The sequence below is a fragment of the Gossypium raimondii genome, chromosome 11, assembly GCF_025698545.1.
Source record: "Gossypium raimondii isolate GPD5lz chromosome 11, ASM2569854v1, whole genome shotgun sequence".
Classification (NCBI taxonomy): Eukaryota; Viridiplantae; Streptophyta; class Magnoliopsida; order Malvales; family Malvaceae; genus Gossypium; species Gossypium raimondii.
This window is the reverse complement of record NC_068575.1, coordinates 6,571,486-6,593,697: the sequence shown is the minus strand read 5'-3', so window position 1 is coordinate 6,593,697 and position 22,212 is coordinate 6,571,486. Positions and strand designations below refer to the sequence as shown.

General features: G+C 34.1%; 1 protein-coding gene, 1 long non-coding RNA gene and 1 other non-coding gene across 4 annotated transcripts; 2 read left to right on the top strand and 1 right to left on the bottom strand.

The window, feature by feature from the left end:
- Positions 1-710: 710 nt before the first annotated feature.
- Positions 711-2,813, top strand: LOC105761170 (uncharacterized). Its single transcript, XR_001123643.2, has 2 exons — positions 711-2,396; positions 2,494-2,813. It is a non-coding gene; the product is annotated as an uncharacterized LOC105761170 (long non-coding RNA).
- LOC128035136 (U6 spliceosomal RNA) lies at positions 777-879 on the top strand. Its single transcript, XR_008191537.1, has one exon. It is a non-coding gene; the product is annotated as a U6 spliceosomal RNA (small nuclear RNA).
- Positions 2,814-3,327: 514 nt separating the features above from the next.
- On the bottom strand, positions 3,328-9,934 carry LOC105761167 (protein transport protein Sec24-like At3g07100). 2 transcript variants are annotated; one of them, XM_052624310.1, is made up of 13 exons: positions 9,683-9,934; positions 8,121-9,213; positions 7,876-8,014; positions 7,170-7,360; positions 6,544-6,651; positions 6,235-6,438; positions 5,887-6,118; positions 5,631-5,780; positions 5,256-5,412; positions 4,994-5,121; positions 4,572-4,894; positions 4,300-4,488; positions 3,328-4,113 (listed from the first exon to the last, which is right to left on the bottom strand). In XM_052624310.1, the coding sequence occupies exons 2-13, from the start codon at positions 9,150-9,152 to the stop codon at positions 3,880-3,882; spliced, it is 3,087 nt and encodes a 1,028-aa protein (XP_052480270.1). In that variant the 5' UTR covers positions 9,153-9,213; positions 9,683-9,934; the 3' UTR covers positions 3,328-3,879. The 2 variants fall into 2 exon arrangements, with proteins under 2 accessions (XP_052480270.1, XP_012434348.2); XM_012578894.2 differs by having other exon boundaries at positions 9,726-9,933.
- Between the last annotated feature and the right edge of the window lie 12,278 nt (positions 9,935-22,212).

The following is a 22,212-nucleotide window of genomic DNA, read 5'->3' as shown; positions in this document are numbered from 1 at the left end:
AACATTTTCCGTAAGTCATTTTCCATGAAACAAACACACTTTAATTCAATTGATTGATATTGATTCGTAGATCAATTGGTTCAATCTCTTTCTCAAAACCAACATATCCATTGATTCTCGATTTAATCAATTTGACTGATCGGTTCGATTCCAATAACCTTAGTAAAACCTATAGCTATATCTATACTATAAGATTTCCATAAAATAAGAGTTATATTATTATTAAGGTAAGTATTTGATACACTGATAATATATATTTTTATTTCATAAGTAAATTTATTTATTTAATATTTTATTATACCCTCATAGACACTTATTTACTTCCTGACCCTGGTTGTGAAGTTTACTCAGCATACAAAATAATTTCCTTTTATGTTATTTTTATTTTTTATAAATTAATAAAGAATTTACATTTGATAAAGTTTCAACCAAAAACTTCATAAATTTAAAATCATTAATTTTATCATTTCAATTGATTTTAAATAAATGTTGAATAAATATATTTATTATATAAATTTTAGCTAATCAAATTTAATAATATAAAATTTAACAAATTATTAGTTCATATTTTAGCAAATGCAAATCTTGCATAGTCAACAAAAGGCCACATTTGTATGCTACGACCATAAGCCCATGGCCTTTGTTTTAAGCCCATACATTGGGATAAGAGTGAGGTAGGCTGGTTCATGATTTAGTTGGTATCCACTAAATATCCCACATTGCTTAGCGACAAAATAACATAACCTTTTATATAGCTGAAGCGGCTGACAGTGGTTGTCCCTTCGGGGACATCCGATAAAATTGGAACGATACAGAGAAGATTAGCATGGCCCCTGCGCAAGGATGACACGCACAAATCGAGAAATGGTCCAAATTTTTTTTAATTTTTTTCTTTGAATTTTACGATTTCTTTCTGGGTGTTTTTAGTTTCTGTTCTCTGTTTGCTTTGGTTTTTTTGTTTTTCTGGGTTTTTTTTTTGTTAAAAAAAATCTCTGTTTTCTTTGCATTTTCCGATTTTTCCTGGGTTTTTTACAACTACGATAGCTGGTAAATGTAGTAAATGTTATTTTCTCTATTTTGTTTGCATTTTTCGATTTTTTTTCTGGGTTTTTTACAACTTCGGTATCTGGCAAATGTTAATTACTTGTATTTGGCTATGTCTAAAGGAGACTTTCGTTTTTTTCGAGTTTGACAGCTGATTTCTTTATAAATGGGTTGTGGAATCATTGATCAAATAATTTCCCTTGAGAAATCACAGTTGGCCAAATGAGAATGATTGGGAAAATTTTGGGTTTAATATGGTGCTTGCTGAAAAGTATTATTTTATGTTATGAATGCTGATGTTCAATTCTTCTTGTGTAGAAATTGGACTTTATTTATTTTGTTTTTATCTCTTTCCGTTGCCTAGCTACTTGATTTTCTTTCTATTCAATAAAGCAATGCAATTTGAGATTTGTGCTATTGACCAGAATTTCTATGCATCATATATGCTAAAAATTTGTAGTTTGAAGTACCATATAATATAGTGAAGGATTAAATTGGGTTTGGCAACCATTGATGAATGAATTTGAATAGGACAGGTCCATAGTGTTGCTCCAAAGCCTGGAAATGATGCCAGGCGAATCACTTTTGATAATAACAATTTGAAGCCAGGAAATGATTGTCAGTTTCTCACTTTGAATCCATAAAGGTTGTCCCTTCAAAGAAAATCTTGGTGTTCGACTTCATCGATTTTACTCACTTGATATTGCAAATTAGAATGTTTTTCCAGGTTGGGTCTATTTTACTCTATTAAGTAGTAAATTAGATTCAAGATGTCTTTTTTGGTGTTTTTTGAACAAGCTTCTGTCTTCTTCTTTTTTTCTAACTCTGATATGTGGTGTAATTGGGTTAAGAGATCCTTTTACAATTTAATTAAAAGATTTTACGTTGCTGGTTTATGCTTGTCGTACAAGTAAGTATGAACCTTTATGAATGTTGAATATTATGGCTTCATTTATGGATTGAAATTATCATTTTTATCTCATGCCTTTATATATATAGTCACAACATATTTGTAGTCTATCAGTGCTAATTGTCTGGCACATTTATAAGAATTGAGGAGCGAGTTTTAATAGGGAGGCACAAAGATTAAAGGTCAAGGTGACAACTTGACATGCTCCCATAGAGGGAGTCTTTGCAACACCTGAAAGAGCATATTCATAGGTCATCTAAACTCTGATGGTGTGGTTCAGGAAATCAGTCGTCGTACTAAATCTTTTATTTCGAAGCTGCTTGGTTAGTGATTCCTACCCCTAAGTGGAGACATGGAAAGCACGTACAAGCAGGGTTGGCACCTTCAAAGGTTGAAGTCTTTGTGTGGCAATGAGTTGGCTAGACATGGGATTTGCGTTTCGGTAGGCGCAGCAATGTATTCATTCCTGTAACTGTGAAAATGAATTGGTTTCATAACTTAATTTTTTCTTGTGGAATGTGGATTGGCTTGTACGGCAGGAACGCTGTTGCTATGTGGGAGACCCCATGTCGTTCATGGTTCTTGGTATGGCCGGATGCTTGCCTTTCGCTGCTGAGTGTAACAGAGGAGTTTGGAATGTGATGTTACTTGCAATTGTTTTGGTCCATACGGCTTTACAGGAACAACATTAGTTTTAGTGGTGAAATTGTGGACAGTTCTGCAATTGTTTTAATGACTGTTAAAAACTCAGACTTGCCTGCTGGATTTTTATTATAGGCCAAATGTGGTGATGAAAAACAACATTGAGTGAGCTTTGTTATCTATTTAGAGTTTTGACCTGGTCTGACTTTGCATTTTATTGGGGTTGCCAAATGGTAGAATTGCTATTTTAGGTCCTCTAACTAAGTAAAACATTAAATTTAAGCATTTTAAGTCTTTCATAAAGTGATTTTAAAAAAAAAGTCTTTCATTAAATGAAAAATTTTAAATTTTGGCCCATCTAAAAAATAAATAATTTAATTTTAAAGTATTTTAACGCAATCTTTCTTAGCGTTGGTCCTCTCAAAGTTTTATAACTTTACTTCGGTCCCTCCCTAAGTAAAATTCTTGACTTTGTCCTTGGATTCAATGTAATTATCAAATATCGAGAAGAATCCAATAATTATTGAATATCGAGAAGTCTCAAACAACAAAAGAAAAATATTATTATATACTATATTAATCTTTAATTTATCATTAATATTACTATATATCAACAATGGACTAGTGTTAAAAGACTTGTTGAATTTAACCATTTACCAAGAAATAAGAAAATAAAACATAGCATTTAAAATTCCAAAGTATGTTAAACATTTGGTAATTGGTCACCTCTATAAACAAAAACCCTAAAGTTTTTTTTTTCTTTTAAAAGGCAAAAATTGCTGGGAAAAATTTAACTGTCTCGTACAAAAATTTAACCTGTTGTACATTTTACCCATGAAAACATTGCAATCTCTAATCCCCTAGTTATTGATACATGTAATAAAAATATTTTCAAAAAGAATAAAAAGGTCTACCCAAAATCTTCAGGTTAATCTGTTCTATGTATTCAACACACAAGATTTGAGGGGAACCCCCCGGATTAAATACTGATGAACAATTTATGACATGCGATGGGAATAGATCGGGAAGATGATGAACCCCAGCGGAATTGAAGTTGTGAGAAGCAAAAGCAAGTTATGGATGCCTTTCAATTGATGTTTTTCATAAAAAGGAGCTCCCAACCATATATCAGGCCAATATTTAGAGTGAATAAAGAGCTATATCGTTTCCCGCTTACTCGAAGAAACTGCTTCTCATGTCTATCCCGGATTCAAGGAGTGGTTGTTGAGCTTAAGCTGAGGAGACTGGATGAAATTTAGCAACCTCTAAAACTACCAGTAATATCATGTGTTTTGCTGGACTTGCCGATGTATTTGCATTATCCAATCAACGTAACCACTGGTGCCACCCATCTGGTCCTCAAGAAGATTTACGAGAAGCAGCAAACCTTCCTTGGGTTGTTCACCTTGTCTTACAAGATAAGGAAGTTGATAATATGAAGGGTCACTCTCTCTTAGTTTCTTCAATATCCTCATCAGCCTTCTTGACATTTCATTATCATGCTCACTAAGGATAACCTGAGTAGGAAACATAAAAGAACCCGGTGAATTAAGTACAACCTCATCGTGGCGCAGCACGCTGAGAAAAGGTCTTAATCTTTCAGAAATACAAAGGAACCAGCAAAACAAGAAAAGCATATTCAGTAAAATTCTATTCAACAACCTCGTCGCCACAAGAATAGCTTCATTAACAAGAGATTGTACCTTTGATAATTCTGCTGCAAAATCTGCCCCGAGTAAATTCTTAGCTACATCAGGCGAAAGCATTCTACCAAACCATATGACAAAGCGGAAGCCATCATCATATAAATAGAGGCCTCTTGAATCTAGGCTTTCAGCAACCAAAGGCAATCTCTTCATAATGTTTTTGAAATCGTCAGTTTGAGCAGATGGCTGCAAATATGAGACAGAAGGGATGTTCAGTTCGCAAAATCTGCATCTTTATTGAAATTTATCCAAAGGTTCAAGATCTTCACCTTCAAAAGATACTCATCAATTCGAATCAAGCTAGGGTATAGAAGCTTCAACAACCTTTTAACAGGCAATGCCATCATGGTGAAACCTGCTCCACAACGCTCATCAAGTTGAGCATCAGCATATCCTCCTTTTAGAGGTACTGATTTAGAGAGTGCCAATCCATACGAACACAGGAACTTTAGAGAATCTGGATAAATCATCCTAGATCCCAAGCGATGCTGCACAGCATAGAGATTGCGATATTCTCTGAGTGCTTTTACAATCCTTAGTTGCAAAGAATTTCTAGCGTCTTCAAGTTTATTGGTCAATGTTTTCTCAATTGCTGCAAAACATCAGGGGATTAGAAAATAAAAGGACCCTTTGAAACTGAAATCGGCTAAAACAAAAAGCATCTCTTGCACAGGGCTTGGTTAACTTTTACCTAGCCTACAAAATAAAGAAAAGATGGCACCGGTGTCAGCCTGTCGGTACATCTCCCCTAGATCTGTAACAACAGGGGCAGCTGCTGTATGCACTCTGATGCGCCTCTCTCCGCAGGATGCAGTGTATCTTTAAATTGTCAAAGAATCATTAGTAACCCATATCCTTTTCCACTTTCAAAAGTAACCCGCGAGTTTCAGCAAACAAGCAAATAACCCAATAAATTAACATTGATACAGTAAAACAACCCGCTTAAAGGATACAGTAGAACAGCTTGGAGATATACTGTCTGAGTTGTAAGCAGTGTCTCCTCAAGGGATAACTGCACTGCATATGCTTTATCACAATCTACAGTCGGAAGTGCTAATAAATCTGTGGACCTCTGCATAAAGTTCCCATGATAAGATGTACATCGAATTCCTGGTGCAAGTACCAATGAAATGGATCAACTGCTTTGTAATCACAAAATCGTAGGGGAAAAAACAAAAAAATATATAAATAGTGGTTCTATATGCACACCCATTTCAACATATATTGAGGAGAAAAAAAATCAATAATCTAAACAAACTGTATTGGGATTATGGCTTAATAGCATTGTATTACAAATGGATTCAAATAAATAAAGAGAATCAGAAAACCTTTTCCACATCTTATGCGCATAACTGCTTCCCAGGCAGTCTCCCTAGTAAGATCTCTGACTAATTCATGCCTCAATTTCTCACCATGAATGCTTGATTGGAAGTTCGGATAATAATATACCTGACCTCCAGTATACTTTGCCAGGGTTCCTACATTGAAATTCAAAAAAGAGACTTGAAGTATCATCAAAAGCTCCTCTATACTTCAATGTTATTTTTAAGCCCAAAGTCAAAAGGAGGATATGGATTTTTGTACCTAAGGAAGCTATGTCAGTGTATTTATCACTAAAAGCATAAACATTAACCCCTATCTGGTACTTTGTAAGATCAGCTGCCATTTGCTTGTAGAAGGAACCTTCCGGTAATCGCAATAAATGTTCCTTATCAGTTCCATACGCACGAAGATCATCTCCACGCAACTTCAAGCGTCCAACTCCCAGGGAAGGCAATGTGTTCTGGAAAATTAGCAACTTACCTCCGAGTTGACTCTGCAATAAAGCGATGGTCAAACAACTATTATCAAATGCAACCATCAGCAAGATACTAAAAGGTGTCCCATTGTTGGTAAAAGATCATAATAGCAAAGATGGAGAAAACAACACACCATAACCATGAATGCTGCCTTAACTGCAGGACCAAAAGCAGATTCCACATTCACATTGTCCTGAAACATAGACGGCAAGCTATCCAGGAATGTTTCAACAACATTTCTTGATTCAGATAAGTTGACAAGGAGATCATCTGGCAATGGGACAAACATATCATCCAGATCTGAAACTACCATCATTTGAGGCTGTGCAAGAGACGACTGCAGAGATGAAAACCCAGAAGTTACTCAGGAAAATTGGGCTAAAATGGAGAAAATATGAGGCGTCTCAGAAGAACTTTTCTACTGATTTCAAAAGTTACTTGCCTTCATGTTGTAAAAATGAATCGTGCTGTCATAAGTAATAAAACCAATCTGTGTTCTGGGGAAACCAGGCAGCTCATCCAAACACGAACGGATAGTTTGAGCAACAACCTATACAGATTCTAAGTCAGCAGAAACCATTAACATGCGTGTATAATAAGGAGAGACACTGGAAAGAGCAACATAGCCTATCAAAGTTCTTTTTATCACCACAAGGCCAGAGCAGAACCTCTGCACACAAAATCATTTATTGAATCAACTATGACCCAGCAATACAGACAACAACCTGATCAAAATATCTAAACAAGTTTTACAGTGTTGGACAAACCCTGTAATGATAGCAGCAAGGCTAATTTCATAATTCTTTTGTCTTTATTGATGCCATAAGAAGTCAAAATAATCTTGCAGGCCCTACTTCATAGACATGTTTGAGACCACAGCCAGCCCATCTACCACTATCAAATAGCAAAAAATATATGACACTCACACACTAGATAACTCAAGCCAGCATTTTATGTAGAATATCTGAAAAGCTCCGATATTGTGCACCAAAAAATAGCCTGATCAAGATTTATTCACATTGCAATACGAGATGGAAAATAATCAACTTCTTTAAAGGAAGTGCTTACCCCAATCATGCCACTTCTTACTGCAGGTAGTGAAACATCAATGAGAAAAAAATATAGTGGCGGCATTGGTGGCCGATTCATGTAATCAGTTGGTGCAACAAATTCCACACTGCCTTTTAGAAGTTCAGGCCGCTGATCCAAATCAATTCTTCTGCCAGTGGCATCCAAGTTGGCAAAATAGTCACCAGGAACTGAACATGGAAGTTGAATCAAATCAGCAAAAATACTTTGTAATTCCAAATATTACCAGGCAAAAATATCAAATTCTGCCACACGATATTACCAATTGGATACAACTGAAAATAAAACAAAATTACATTGCAATAAAGAACAGTTAGTTAATATGCTATATTAAATTCCATTCTACAACCGACATTAGCTCAATTGAGAACATAAAATTTTCATTTGCACTTTAACAATGATTTGAGATAGTTCAAAGTAAATGTAGAGGTAGATGGCCAAAACAAGCAAGCTTGCGGAAAACTGACATATACTGTTAAAGCAAGTCAGTATAAGGGAAGCATGAGCTCATTGCCCTTCAATAGAATTGAACATTCCAAAGAGGAAAACGAGTGCTGATAACATATAAAAGAACCTATGGCATGGAAAAGGATTTTGTACACATTAGCCACAACTAAGTAACTATTTTACTTTCAACTTTCAACCATTGAGACATATTTTTGCTTCCTAAATTAAGTGAGTTTACCATCATTTAGTAAAGCGCAGATGTTGCAGCGCCACTTTCTTCCAGCATCTGTAAAAGTGACATAGGGATTCACATATGCGTGACATCTTCTACAGCGAATAATGCCAGTTGAAATGTAATTAATGACTGGCACTTCCTCCTGAATAGGAAAAAAGGTAATCGACGGGAAAAACATTAGTCTTCAACAAAATACACTTATTGTAAATCTAAAAAAGGAAATTATTATTGAATCTTGAGACACTTACCCCTTCAGGATCCTCCGCAAGAGGACAGACAACAGCTCCAAGAGTCAAATGCCATCTTGAAGCTAAAGACTGAGAAGATGGTATGCCACTTGTAGTAAGCCTTAGGTATCTGGGATTGCAGTTCATAGGATACATCTTGGTGAAAGAACTTGGCTCCTCATCACCATCCAACGGCCTAGGAAGTGTTCTATGATCGCATCCAGGATCAATTGATCCAGGCAAAGATGCAAGAGAGAGTGAACTAAAATCTTCTGTCAAGCTTTGGATGCCACCAATAGGAGGTGCAGAGCTAGGATGCTGCATTTGGCCCCTTGACTGGTAGCCCAAGGAAGCAGCTACTGGTGGGGGAGGAGCATAACTTCCTTGCTGACTAGAAAAGGGAGAAGATGATGCTGGTGGAGGAGGCATAAAACTTCCTTGCTGAGCAGGAAAAGGTGAAGGTGCTTGTGAAACTGCAGGTTTCTTGCTTGGATATCCAGGAAAAGGTGGCTGGAAATTGGATTTGGTGGCAGAATAAGATGAATCTGGAGGGGAGAAAGTTGGCTGAATATTGGGTCTAGGCCCCGAAAACAATGAACCTGTTGGAGGTTGAGGAACATTCACACCAGATGGAGAAAAATTTACAGATTGTGGTGAAGATCCCATTGGCACTGGTGGTACTTGTGATTGTGGAGGGAAAGAAACAGATGAAGCAGATACTTGACTGGCACGAGGTTGAAATGGTGGCTGCCCCTCGGGTGGTGCACGTATAGGGGGGGATTGAGCTGTTGAAGGAAACGGTGATGTTGGAAATTGCTGATAAGGTCCCCCAACAGGTGGAACAGATGTTATGGGTGGAGGTGGTACTGACTGATCGCTAAAACGAGCTAGCGGTCTAGGTCCAGCTGATGAGAAAGGAGTCATAGTTGGGGGAGCACTTGGTGGGGTAGGTCTAGATGATGAAAAAGGTGTCATAGTTGGCGGAGCAGAAGCAAAAGGGCCAGGGGGAGGTCTCATGGGAAAATTCGGACGACCAGGGTTTTCAGTCCCCATGGTTTTCAATAATATGTCTATGTCTATGTCTACTACTTAAAGAGTGATCGCACAAGTAAACCTGCCAGGAAAAGTACAACTGGATTGATAAATTAACTTCCAACTAAAACAGTTACGAGTATGATGATTTAAAGATCACATATAACATAATTGAAAATTGAAAAGAATCTGATTTTCTTCCTTCTTTTTATCAAAATCTATACAGTTTCAAGCATTCAGTCTTTGCAACATAACTATAATACATAGACTAAAAATGAAAACAAGCTTCCAGCACACTAGAACAATCAAAATTCAATTCCATTCCAACAAATTTCCACAAACTTAAACTCTTTCAAACCAAAACCAATCTAAATTCCACTAAAACAGTTCAAATTAAAAAATATAAGTATAACCACCCATTAACTGAATTTCAATCAACTAATCCAAATTCAATTTCCTTAGCACCAGCTTAGCTTCAGTTTTTTTTTACTAAAAACTACTCTTTTTCAAGACCCAAAACTACCATTCTCCCAAATAAGCAAAAACCTTACATTGTCCCAACGAAAAGGAACGTAAAACCAATCAAAGACTAACCGGCGACGTCGTATTCAGCAGCGTACAGCTTCAGCAGCAGGGCCAGTGAAGATCTTGCCGAGGATTTTCAAAAAAAAAAAAGAACTGGAGATCAAATTAATAGGAATTTGTCCAAGCCAAGATCTAAAAAGAAAGAAGGATTTGTTGAAAAATTGAAATTACAGATCGATAAAAAGGACGTTTAGAAACATATTAAAAGAACATGAAGCGTATCTTTACGTCCTTCTTTGATGTAATTTTATATATGTATATACAGTACATCCTTTTTTTACTTGGGCTTTAAAATATATTATTTTTATTTAATTTTGGGTAAACTATCAAAATAGTCACTTTTGTTTGACTCATGTTACATTTTAGTCACTTATGTTTGAAATGTTATGTTATGTTATCGTGCTATAATGTTTTGGTCACTAAGCCGTTAATTGCCATTAACGGTGTAACGTAAACTGACCTGCCATATTAAATCAGCATTTCAAATGAAAATTTTAGGTTAAATTATATAATTGCTCCTTATATTTTTTCATTTTGAGCTTTTCCGTTCGGTTCGAGATTCGAATCCGGTAATGGTTCCAGCCCTATGAGCCTTGCAATTACGCTTGGTGATTGCTATTGTTTATTGTTATTGTCCACCTCATCTTTGCATTGGTTCACAGATAATATAGAGGTATTCGTACGGATCTCCCGGGGCTTAAGGCTTCCTTTGGCATCAACAACGGCTTTGCTATCCACAGAGAGGCTCGGAGCTTCCTTGAAGAATTTCCATGGCGACCTCGCGCTACCTTCTTTGTACTCGAAAAGGGGAAGGGGGAAAGGTGACTTGCCCTGATTACCAGTAGGTGTGGAAAGTTTCGATGCCGGAGATCAGAGCTCCGATGTAATCGGAGATTGCTTCGAATGGTCCGGTGACACTGTTGCTCGGCCTTGTGGTTGCTTCTCTAATTTTCTTGATATTGCTAGTGTCTCAATAGTCTTCACTTGCTTTGTTGTCTTTTCACTCACCTGAAACGAATTTAAAAAAAATGATAAAACAATACAAACCAATGTAAAAAAAGAAGAAGACAAATGAAAAATAAAAACCAACTGGTGTTTCCATAGGAGGGAGGCGCTTAGGGGAGTAAAGGCATTTTCTAGAAAGAAGCGGGTGACGATCAAAGATATAAAGGAAACCAGCCATGCATCCCATTTGTTTCCCTATTTGCTTCTTGAGGAGTTGCATTGAGGGATTGACCCTCATACAACTTAGAGTCCGATGAATTCTCTTAAGGGGTTTTCTCAAGGAATTGCACTGAGAGTTGACCACGAGGAGTGGTCCTTGGGTTTGGTTAGGAGTAGGCATATAACAAATTGTATGTGCTTGTTTTATGTGAGTGGTCTTATATTGGTTTGTTTTTCAAAATAAACTCTCTTTTATGTATTTGCAACATGAAAACACAAAGAGAATAACTAATTAATCATTAATGGAAGGAAAACTCCATTATCCAATTCAAATTGACAGTCATGAAAAAAATTAAACTGTAGAAAAAAAAGAAATGAGAGTTTTCGATTGGTTCAAACAATACGAATAGAGAAGGCCATACAATAATAATTTTAACAACCTAGTGACTTATATGAAAACTTCGAATAGTTAAGTGACTATTTTGTAACTTTTGAAGTTGAGTGACCCAAACATAAACTCATTAATAATTTAGTGACCTTGGAAGTAGTTTGCCCAAAAATCAAATCAGGGAGACAAACGATGTCGTATTGATAAATGCAAAATTAAACATTGGGCATTTCTTTTTTCCTGTTCAAAGAAAGCCAAAGCATGGAAAGAAGCAAGTATTTTTGAACAACAATGGCTGCTTTGGATTCATCAAGCTCTTCCACTGAAACTGACGTTGAAACAAACCTTAGCCCTGATCTTAATTCTTTAAAAGCTATAACCCCAAATCCTCCTATTTCCAATCCCTCGCCATATGTCTTTTCAAATTCGCAGGAGACCCCGCCGTTGGTGCCTTAATGGGTTCCATCTTCGGTTACGTTTTTTTTTTCCTTTTTGACTTGATGTCTCATGTAATAGCCTGATTTTCAGTGGTGTCAGAAACAAAGGTTCGAGACCACCAAATTTGACGAGTAAGCTCGTAAATTTTAATATTTAGTATTTGCGAGACAAATGTGGTTTTAAAAAGATTTCTGAATTAGTAATTTGTATTTTATAAGGATTTATTAGGTCAAGTGTTTTAGAAAATGAGGTATCAAGACCTCGATTCTATAAACTAAGCTATAAATATTTTTATAAATATTTATGGAGTGTCATTAAGGTAGTATTAAAGTTTTGTTAAAAAATTTTAACATTTTGATAGTTAATTAATTAAAAAGACTAAATTGAAAAAAGTGCAAAACTTACTAATAAAAGAAATAGTGGTTAAATGGCTTAAATGGTAAATAGGAGGATTTAAAGAGAAAATAAGCCAAAATGAAAAGGCTGAGGCGGCATAAGTAGTGAAAATAAAAAAAATAGCCATTTAATGGCAAAATAGTAAATAAAGCAAAATTAAAATTACAAATTGAAATTTTAAAGGTTTCTAGATAAAAAATTCTTCAATTCTCAGCCAAAAACAGGCATAGGAGAGCTCCTTAAGCTAGTTTTTATCAAGGACTGTATAATAGTCTAGAATATTTAAATAAATTATTAATTGAGAAAAACTAGTTCATTTGATAGATTAACTAGTTAAGGATTAAATTACAAAAGTTGTAAAATTTTGGGGTAATTGTATAAATTTAAAAATTGAAGGGTATTAATTATGAAATGAATTGGAACTGAAATATATGCTAATGTATGAGTACATTTATATTTTAGATCAAGAACCTGTAAATACTCGTAAAAAAAGAATATTAGCGAAATAGTCCTTGAACTTCTGCAAATATTACAATTCAATCCAGATAAGTTCGTATGGTTAAATTTTAATATATAAATGTATATTGAATTGATGAATGGTATTATGTATTTATTCATATCTATTGTTGAAAGTGAAATTTTGTTAAAGTTATGAATTTAAATCGAATGTTCGAAACGATTGGAACGCGGGATTTGAGTACATTCTGCACTCGGTGAATTGACGGCATTGGAGGAAAATATGGAAAATTACCCAAGTAAACCGAGGTTCAGCATTTGTTACGAAATTTCGTGTTTACTTTTCGTTTAGCTCTCACGAGCTTCTGTTTAACTCATATGAGTTTCCGTTCAGCTTTATTGAACTTCTATTTAACCCTTATGGGTTTTTGTTCAACTCTTACGAGCTTCCGTTCAACCCTTATGGGTTTCTGTTTAGCTCTCATGAGCTCCTGTTCAGCCTTCGGGCTTCTGAAAACGATGTACTCTTATTCATAAGTCGTTCACCGATTTGGGAAGGCTTGGTAAGTGAATATGTAATTGAAATTGAAAAACATATTGTTTGTTATTGGTATTAACTTGAAATAAGTGTATTCATCGATTGAAGTTGTCATTGGTAAGGAGTTTACATTGAATGAATTTATTTAATTGATGTGTTATTGTAGGTTCGGTAAGATTTATGTTTAACCTATCGAACTTACTAAGCTTTCTTAAGCTTACTCGAGTTGTTTAATGTCTTTGTAAATTTTCAAGAGGTTGGAAGATCGATCAGCACATCAAGTCATACTATCCAGCTTATTTCGATAGTTTTTGAAACGTTCAATATGATTTATATGGCATGTATAGGGTTTGTGTGGATTTAATTAAAGTTTGTCTTGTGTGAATGTTAATAATTGTAATTTTGCTTATATATATATATATGTTGGGTTGAAAATGAGACACATTAGTGATGTTGATGTGAATGATATAGGTTTATTGTATTCAATTTGTGGTTAACTAAATAGGTAAGTATAGGTATTTGTGTATATATAAATGATGTTATGTTATGTTTAAAACATGATTTTGACTTGTTTTGATTGTTTGTTGGGACATATTGATGTGTTAAAATGTTGTGTTTAGGTTAATATCAAAATGGGTGAGAAATGTGGCCTTGAAATGACCTATTTTCGTCTACATGGGCGTGTGTCCCCTGCACATAGGAAAAATTTTGAAATTTTGTGAAAAATTCTCTAAATTTCCCGTTTAATCCCGATTTATTTCTAATGTGTATTTTTGGGCCGCGAAATCTCATACAAGGGACAATATGAGTGATTTATGATTATATTTTGGTATGTATGTTACATGATGTGAAATGTTCGTATTTGATTTGGAAAGGTCGGTAATGCTCCGTAACCCTATTCCGGCGACGAACAAGAGTTAGGGGTGTTTCACCTCATATCTCTATTCTTTTGAAAAAAAATTTCTCGGTGATTGATATTATTCGTAAATGGAACTTTGAATACAGAATCATATAGCGTTTCTCTTCAAAAATTTGGCTTTGTTGTAGGAGATTTTTATCATATTATTACGCACAAACACACATAATATTAAACTTGGAAGTGGAAGTTTAATGTGGTTACGGGAAAATGGTAGCCAGTTGAGTGGATGAGATGGTCATAACGTTGAAAAATGGAATTTTCAGCATCTTAAATTGTAATTTGGATTGGATAATTTCCTTAAAACAAAGCATCAGAATTTGTATAGCAGTGACTGCGGTTCATCTATGATTAGGGATGTAAGTGAAACAGCCTTAATAATTCATAAATAGTTCGATTTCTATTCGTTTCTCAAGCCAAAGAATAGAATATGAACTGGATTTTGAAGCGTGTTTGTTTAAGGAACCAAATAGGAATAATGCATGTTCAATTCATTCATGTTCAGGATAAACTTGTTTATGTTCGATTGAAGTTCGTTTAATAAATTATATAAACCTCGTTTAGAACTCATTTATTGTTTGATTATTATATGAATAATCTTTTATAAAAGGTAAGAAATATGTTTATTGTTTGAAGCTTTAGATGACTGAGAAGTCGGATTGTAGGCTTTTTTTCGTGTTCTAGGTTGCTGCATAGTGCATGTTTAATGCCCTGAATTTATTTCTTTTGGTGGCAATTCAAGGTTAGGCCGCTTAACCTATAGTCACTGAGCAATCATTTTCGGCAGGTTCGGGGCTTTTAATTAACATTCTGGTGCAGCTCATTTGTCTGCTTAGAAATCAGGTCTACGCTTTCTTTAAATTTCCCATTATGCATTTGTTGCAGGTTCAGGATTGATTAAGAAGGACTTCAAAAGCTCCCTTGTGGAGGCAGGTTCTCATGCCAAGGTATAAGAATCTCATGATTGAGAACAATGTGATTAAATTTTTGTTTTCCCCCTCGAGTGAACAAATCTCTAGCTTCTCTTATATATCTAATTTTCCCTTTTACAGACATTTGCAGTTTTGTCGGGCGTACACAGTTTGGTCGTTTGCTTTTTAAAGAGGCTGCGGGGAAAAGATGACGGTATGCCTCATAAAAAACACAGCAACACCGCCCTTTTTTCATGATCGGTATGTTTATATACAGTAACACTGTCTTTCTCTGCAGTTACTAATGCCGGCATAGCTGGATGTTGCACTGGACTTGCTCTAAGTTTCCCTGGTACGAGAATCTCAAGGTTCAATCGTTTGCTTACAGGGTTCCATTTGAACCTTATTTTTTTCATTGAAATGGTTTTGCAGGTACACCACAGACACTTCTACAGAGCTGTCTCACATTTGGGGCATTATCGTTTATCCTCGAAGGGCTTAACAAGCAGCAACCAGCAGCACTGGCACATTCATTTTCTGTGAGAAACAAGAACGAAACTCGCCCTTTGGCACTCCCTATTTCACTCCCTCTTCCAGATGAGCTAAAAGGACCTTTTTCTTCTTTCTGCAAATCCTTAGTAAAACCAAATAAAGGCAGCTCTAGGTCAGCTAACTGATGTGGGGTGCCATCTTTATGTTTTTTGTTTTCTGTATATCGTTGCGAGTGCGAGTGATGAGACTGTACACGCAAAGTTTTGTTGCAGAAATATGAAATTGTTTCTTTTATGTTGCATTTCATGTCTGTTCTCGATTCAATTATATGATTGCTTGAAAGTAAAATTTTCCATTTTAATGTATGGGAAGGAAAGGGATATCCCAAGCATCATATGCCAATATGGTAAGATTCTTACAAATTGATTTATTACCATATCTCCATATGTTAATAGTTATTGTTAAAGATATTACCAAACATGCCTTATTTGAATCCCAAATCATTGATTTGCTTAAAAAGCTATCTATACAAACCATATCTGCTATTTATCTCCTTGTAAACGTTATCCTTTTTCATATCTGGTCAAGAAATTTATTCAAAAAATTTCAATGGACTCATCATCTCAATTCACTGTAACACCAAATCTTCGTTTTATTTTCTTCTTAGTTTTATCTTTTCAAGTGTTCATTACTTTAGTTTAATTCTTTTCTTTTGGTTGTTTGCAGAGTTTCATCCTCAGAGTCGATATTCAAACTCCGGGTTGGGAGAATACCATGATCAAAGTCCTCAAGGGAATTCCAGGTATTCCGAATATGATCTCCATTGACGACTGATATAATATATATGTACTTATGTATATATAGTCCCGTGATGCAGATTCTTTGTTGTTCTTCTTACAGGCGCTACTTTCTCCATTGATCCAAACGGTATCACTCGTGTTTCGGGTAAGGTAGACCCCGGAAAAACTCTGAAACTGCTAGCAAAAGCAGGGAAACATGCTCAGTTGTACTGCATTGACTCTAGAGATGGAAACCAAGTATCAGAGAGAAGAAATTATGGGCATCAGTTTTTGGATGATCACCATGGAAGATATTGGCAAGCTAACCATCAATATTACCACCATCCTTATGATCCAATTCCGCGTCCGCCTCAGTATCTTCCTCAGCCTCCTATGCTGCCTCCGCCGTTACACTATTTTGACAGTGAACCAGCTCAGTGCACGATTATGTGAATGTTACTATCAGACAACACTGTCATGTTTGTCTTTTGTTTTTTACAAGTTAATAATTGGATCTTCGGTACTTTATTATTAGTAGTTGTATTATCCTTGGTGAAGGTTTTTTTTTTTTTTTTACTTCACTATTTTGTTTGAAATGGTAATGGAGTATGTATAATTATCATGTGTTGCTCTCGGATTCTTCGTTTTCTTGTATAAAAAATAAATAAACGAATATATTCGTGTTAAATATATATTTGATTTTTCATGATATCAACAAAAGAAAATAAAAAGAATATGAAATTATTTTCACCTTTGTATATCAAACTAATTTCTAGCTAGCATCTCTCTTTTCATGCAAGAGATGAAGCAAGTTACTTCTTGCAAATTAACTATCGAGTATAACTTTAATTTGTGTTGTTATTATTATAGATTCAAATGCGCTTAAATCGTAATCTCCTGCTTGTCTATTAATTTAACATATTAATCTATGGTGATACTTCTAGTTGATTTGCGGAAAGCGAAAGTTGAACTTAAATCCGATTTTTAAAATCGAAAGATATACATTAATTATTAAATTTTATTAAAAAGGACGGACTCTTCCAAAAAAAATCTTTAAAGTGTCGTCCAATGAACAGTCAACTGAACTCAATAATGTCCAAGTATTGTTACTTAAATTTCAGCCATATGATAAAAAAAAATGTCATAATTATTAAATCATATACGTACTAAATGGAATTACATATCTAAAGTAAATGTATAGTTTAGTGATTGAGTCCTTCGCAAAGAATATATAGTGATTGGGATAATAATATCAAATCATGGAAAACAATAAATCTAATTATGATTAAATAGGTAACTAGACAAAAATTAAAAGGAAAAAAGTTATTATCTTAAAATTAGAGAAAATCTCTCCATGTTTCAACACTTTTCTTCCTTATTTATTACATCATATAATTATCTAATTTGGGTAATGATTATTTTACCCTTCACGATTCTTTAAAATTTTATCCTTAATCACTACTCACTTTGGTAAAATTAAGATTTAGTCTTTCGTATTTCTTCACTTATTTAATATAGTCCTTGCACACCAATTTCACGTCATAATAAATTGGGTTATTTTTTGGTCTTTTCATTTTTCTCATATTTATGCTTCAACTCCTCAAATTTTGAGTAAGTGTACTTGAACCTCAAACTTTTTACATTTTTACGATTTAATCCTTACTTTAGTTTAGTATACTGCAACATACTTCTCAATTCAACTTTCTTTGATACTCCTCAACCTGCTAGTTGGTTCTACCTGAAATGCGTTGGGGCGCAATAGTTGACTGGACGTCTAGGGGTAAAGCATTGTTTCGGTGCAGGCTGCGAGAGTGGTACCAGATCGAGGCAAACTCTGAATACTAGATATGACCTCAAAATAACAGGGATCGAGGTTGACCATTGAGACGATGGGGGTATCACTTTCATTTCCTTATTTTACTTTATCCAAAAATCAATTATATACAATCTAGATTTATTACTGCTTTTAAAGTATAACAATTTTAGAAGTGTTACGATTAGAGAAAATCACTCCATGATTTTAGAAATAGTAAGATATGAATTTAAATTTGTAACCGTAGAAAATACAGTTGAAATTCACAATTAAGTATGCTGATTTAACTAAACTAATAAGGCTCTCCTTTTTAAACTTAAGCAATAAAATAAGTAATTATTTGGTATTTAAAAAATAAAAATAAAAACGAAATAAATGAGACACACGCCGGTTAAGAATCTATAAATTCATGGTCTCATCCCTCTTTGTTTCATATTAGTTTACCAGTGAAGATAACCCCTTTACCAAGGCACCATTTCATCGACATGTTTTCATCATCAGAACAGTATTTGGTCAGTGTCTCCTCCTCCTCCTCCTCCTCCTCCTTTTAGATCACCTTTTATTGACTTTTCTTTTTTAATTTTAGAGTTTTGGTCTAAGAGTTGACCCCCAATCTCCAGGATGGTATGAAAGTCTGACCAAAATTCTCAAGACAATCAAAGGTATGCCTTTGTTCCCATTTTTCTTTTCATTTTACAAATGCTCGGATTTGATTCCTGAATTCGTTATTATCACATTTTAAAGGTGAATTGATTATGATATTATTTGTGTAGGAGCAACTTACACCATCGATGCGGAACAAGGGATGGCTTTTGTTTCCGGCCGAGCAGACTCGAAATCGATCCTCAAAAAGTTGAGAAAATCGGGTTTGGAGGTGGCTTGGATCAAGACCGGGAAGCCAAATATTTACAGCAGCCACGGTCATGGATACTATCAAACTAATCCATATCTTCAATACCCTTATCAATATTGTCATCCATATGGTTATTATTAGAGCTGTTCATCATATACAAATCAGATTTCATTTTTTTTAGTCGATTTGTCTATGATTTTTTATTTGATCTTTTTTTTAGACGAATCCGTTTTATTATTAGGATTCATAACCGACATAGTAGGTGGAGTTTTTTTTTTCTACTTCACTATTTCTTTTGAAATGGAAATGATAATGGAGCATTGTAGCATTCTTGTGCATGACTTGGATTTTCATCTTCTTGTATAATTTTTGAATACATGAATTTCATTTATACATATATATAATACTCACATGTGATGCAATATTTAAGTTGGAGTAACACTATTTTTCGGATTTACTGATTGAATCACTATCAATAATTAGGGCCATTCTCCAATAGTTTAATGTCATATCAATATTTTTATTTTAAAAAATCAAATCCAAATGGAAATTCTGAAATTGCTAATGTGGCTTTAAACTATTGGAAAGAATTAATATCCCTATTTCATACTATCTTTTCTTTCAATAATTATGCATCTATCTTTTATGTAAGAGATAATGCAAATTTCTACCTGAATCCAATCCAAACCATGAATTAAGCTCTCAAAGGATAAAGGATAATTACTTGCAAATGTCTCTAAATCGTCTACTAGTCTAACAATGGTAATACTTGCAAATCAAGTTATCTTAAATTTAATGAGCAAAAAGTCAGATTTGAATCAATATTATTTGAATTGAATCGGATTGGTCAGTTGGATCAATTAATCTAGGAATCGGTATAGACTAACTAGCACTTGAACTTATTTCTCTATTTTTAATGAATTTTTAATGATGTGTTTAATTAAATCGAACAAATTGATTTGATCAATCAAATAAAAACACATGATTTGTTGGTTCAACTACCACTCGACATCGATAACCTTAATTTAAACTCTACTCGTTTAATTATGCGATACACATCAATTATTTAATTAAATGTATAATGTATAATGCAAATACGAGATAACTTGTAATTTTAAGTTGTTCGATTACATAATATATCAATAATTAACATTAGGAAAAAGATTATAAACAAAAATGGTAAATGTTAAACAACATTTCGTATCTCTTTGTGTAATTAATATATTAATGATTCAGTTATTGAATTTATCGGTATAATGATGTATGTTTTGAATCGATCCGATATCTTTATTACATTGATCTAAAATATTATATATATTAATATTTATTTAACGGTTGAAAGTTTCTTTTACATAAAATAAATAGCTAATTTTTAAAATTTATGTCAAATTGTCATCCATGATCTATATGAATGGAATGTGAAATATGATGATTGAATATAAAATAAGGGAGGATCCACTTACACCATTGTCGTATCCTTTTATACGATTAATATTTTAATGACCCAACTATTGAATTTTTTATATAATTGTACTTGTCATGTATGTAAACTTTTAAGACTAAATTTATTTCGGAGAAAATTAACATGTTTACTAATTAGAGAAAATCAATTATAGAAAATCCCCTAGTTCAATGATGAAGTTGAGTTTATATGAATTTCGAGTTTTCATAGTTTCATCTTATGCTAACCATGCACGGGCTTTCAATTTTGATTTTATTTTAGTTTAAGTTTTATCATTTGTGGGTTTTATATAAGCAATTTTAATTTAATTTAATTTTCACAAATTAGTAACACGAGTACTGATATAACATTATTTTATATTTATATATTGCATAGGGGTCGAGACTTGTTTAGGTTAATGGGTCCAAATTCTATTATCTCATCCCCACCCTAAACATTGAAATGATAGAAAAAGAAGGTAGGGGCTTTGCCCTCCAACCCTTTAAAATTTAAGAAATTACGAGTTAATATAATGATAAAATTGCTATAATTTATTTCTAGCCTCTCTAAAGTAATTTCCTTACTTTGCCTATGTCAATAATTGTATTTATTCAATATAATAAGAGTTAATTGCACCAAACAACTACAAATTTTAAAACATTCTAATTATATCATCAAACTATGAAGATTATATCAATCGAGTTCTTTTATTATTAAAACATTAAATGACACGCTAAATCCTATATAACTAAATTTAAAATGAATTAAAAAAATATTGTAGCATTACTTCTAAAAGTAAAAACTAAAAATAAAGTAAAATTAAAAAAGAAAAAAGAAGAAGAGAGAGTATAAACTATAAAGCATTCATCAAAGTTTTGAAAACCTCAAAACCAAGAGTTTTAGAACATCCATTTTAACAATATTCATTTTTCTTAAAATTTTCATTTTAGATTATGTCGCATAAAATCAAGAGTATAATTTAAAAGTTAAATTAACAAATTTTGTAATAGAAAGACTTGATTGATATAACACTAGTAGTTTGAGGATGAAATTAAAATGATTTGAAATTTGAGTATTAATTTAAAATAAAGGTCATAGTTGAAAATATCTAATACAATTTTTCTTTTGGTAAGAATGGAAATTTAGTACAAGACTAAATTATAGAGGAATCATTATTCTCTTGTACCTAACCGTGGTGCTTGCCGTTTGTCTTCTTCCACGATGTGTCTCACAAACAGTGGAGGCTCTTCAAGAATAATCAATCGACTTGCATCATTATCAGCCTCTTTTGCAGTGTAGTCAGTAACCATGTTGCTCTCTCTCTCAACATGCATCGAAATCTTACTTGTCAATCATTTTTGCACTAGGTACGAGTCATCCTAACTTCTACAATATTGCTAGTCGCTGCGAAGCCATTCCAAATGATATCAAATAGAAATGCATTATCACTTTCCAGTCGAAATCCTCGTGCCCATGCTAGCTTTAAACCTTCAAGGACATCCCTAGCTTTTACTTGGAAAATGTCCAGCATTCCTATTCTCATTTCAAATCCCACCACCCATTCTCCTTCTGATCGTCTAAAGACTTCACTTACAGCGGCATGCAACCGATTCACCGAAACCGACCCATCGACATTGATTTTGATCCATCCAGGAGCTGGGGGTTACCAATGCTTCTGAGTCACGGAATTACATGCCCAATGCTCCATATGTCCACTAACAAACAACGATTTTGTCCAGACTACAGCCGAGGCAATTAAATCTCGACTGCTGCTACTGGATTGATTGAAAACAAAATCATTGCAACTCTTCCACAGAAACCAGCTTGTTATTGAGAAAAAATTAGCCCACTCTCCATCGAAGGATGACAACCTACCTTCATTCTTGACATTCCATGCAAGCCATCGTTCGA

Excerpts from the sequence above, each read along its gene's own strand:
- LOC105761167 (XM_052624310.1), bottom strand. The coding sequence starts at position 9,152 with ATGGGGACTGAAAACCCTGGTCGTCCGAATTTTCCCATGAGACCTCCC. Across the intron at positions 6,439-6,543 it reads TTCATTTTTACAACATGAAG|TCGTCTCTTGCACAGCCTCA; the intron begins GCAAGTAACTTT and ends TCATCTCTGCAG. Across the intron at positions 4,489-4,571 it reads TTGATGAGTATCTTTTGAAG|CCATCTGCTCAAACTGACGA; the intron begins GTGAAGATCTTG and ends TCATATTTGCAG.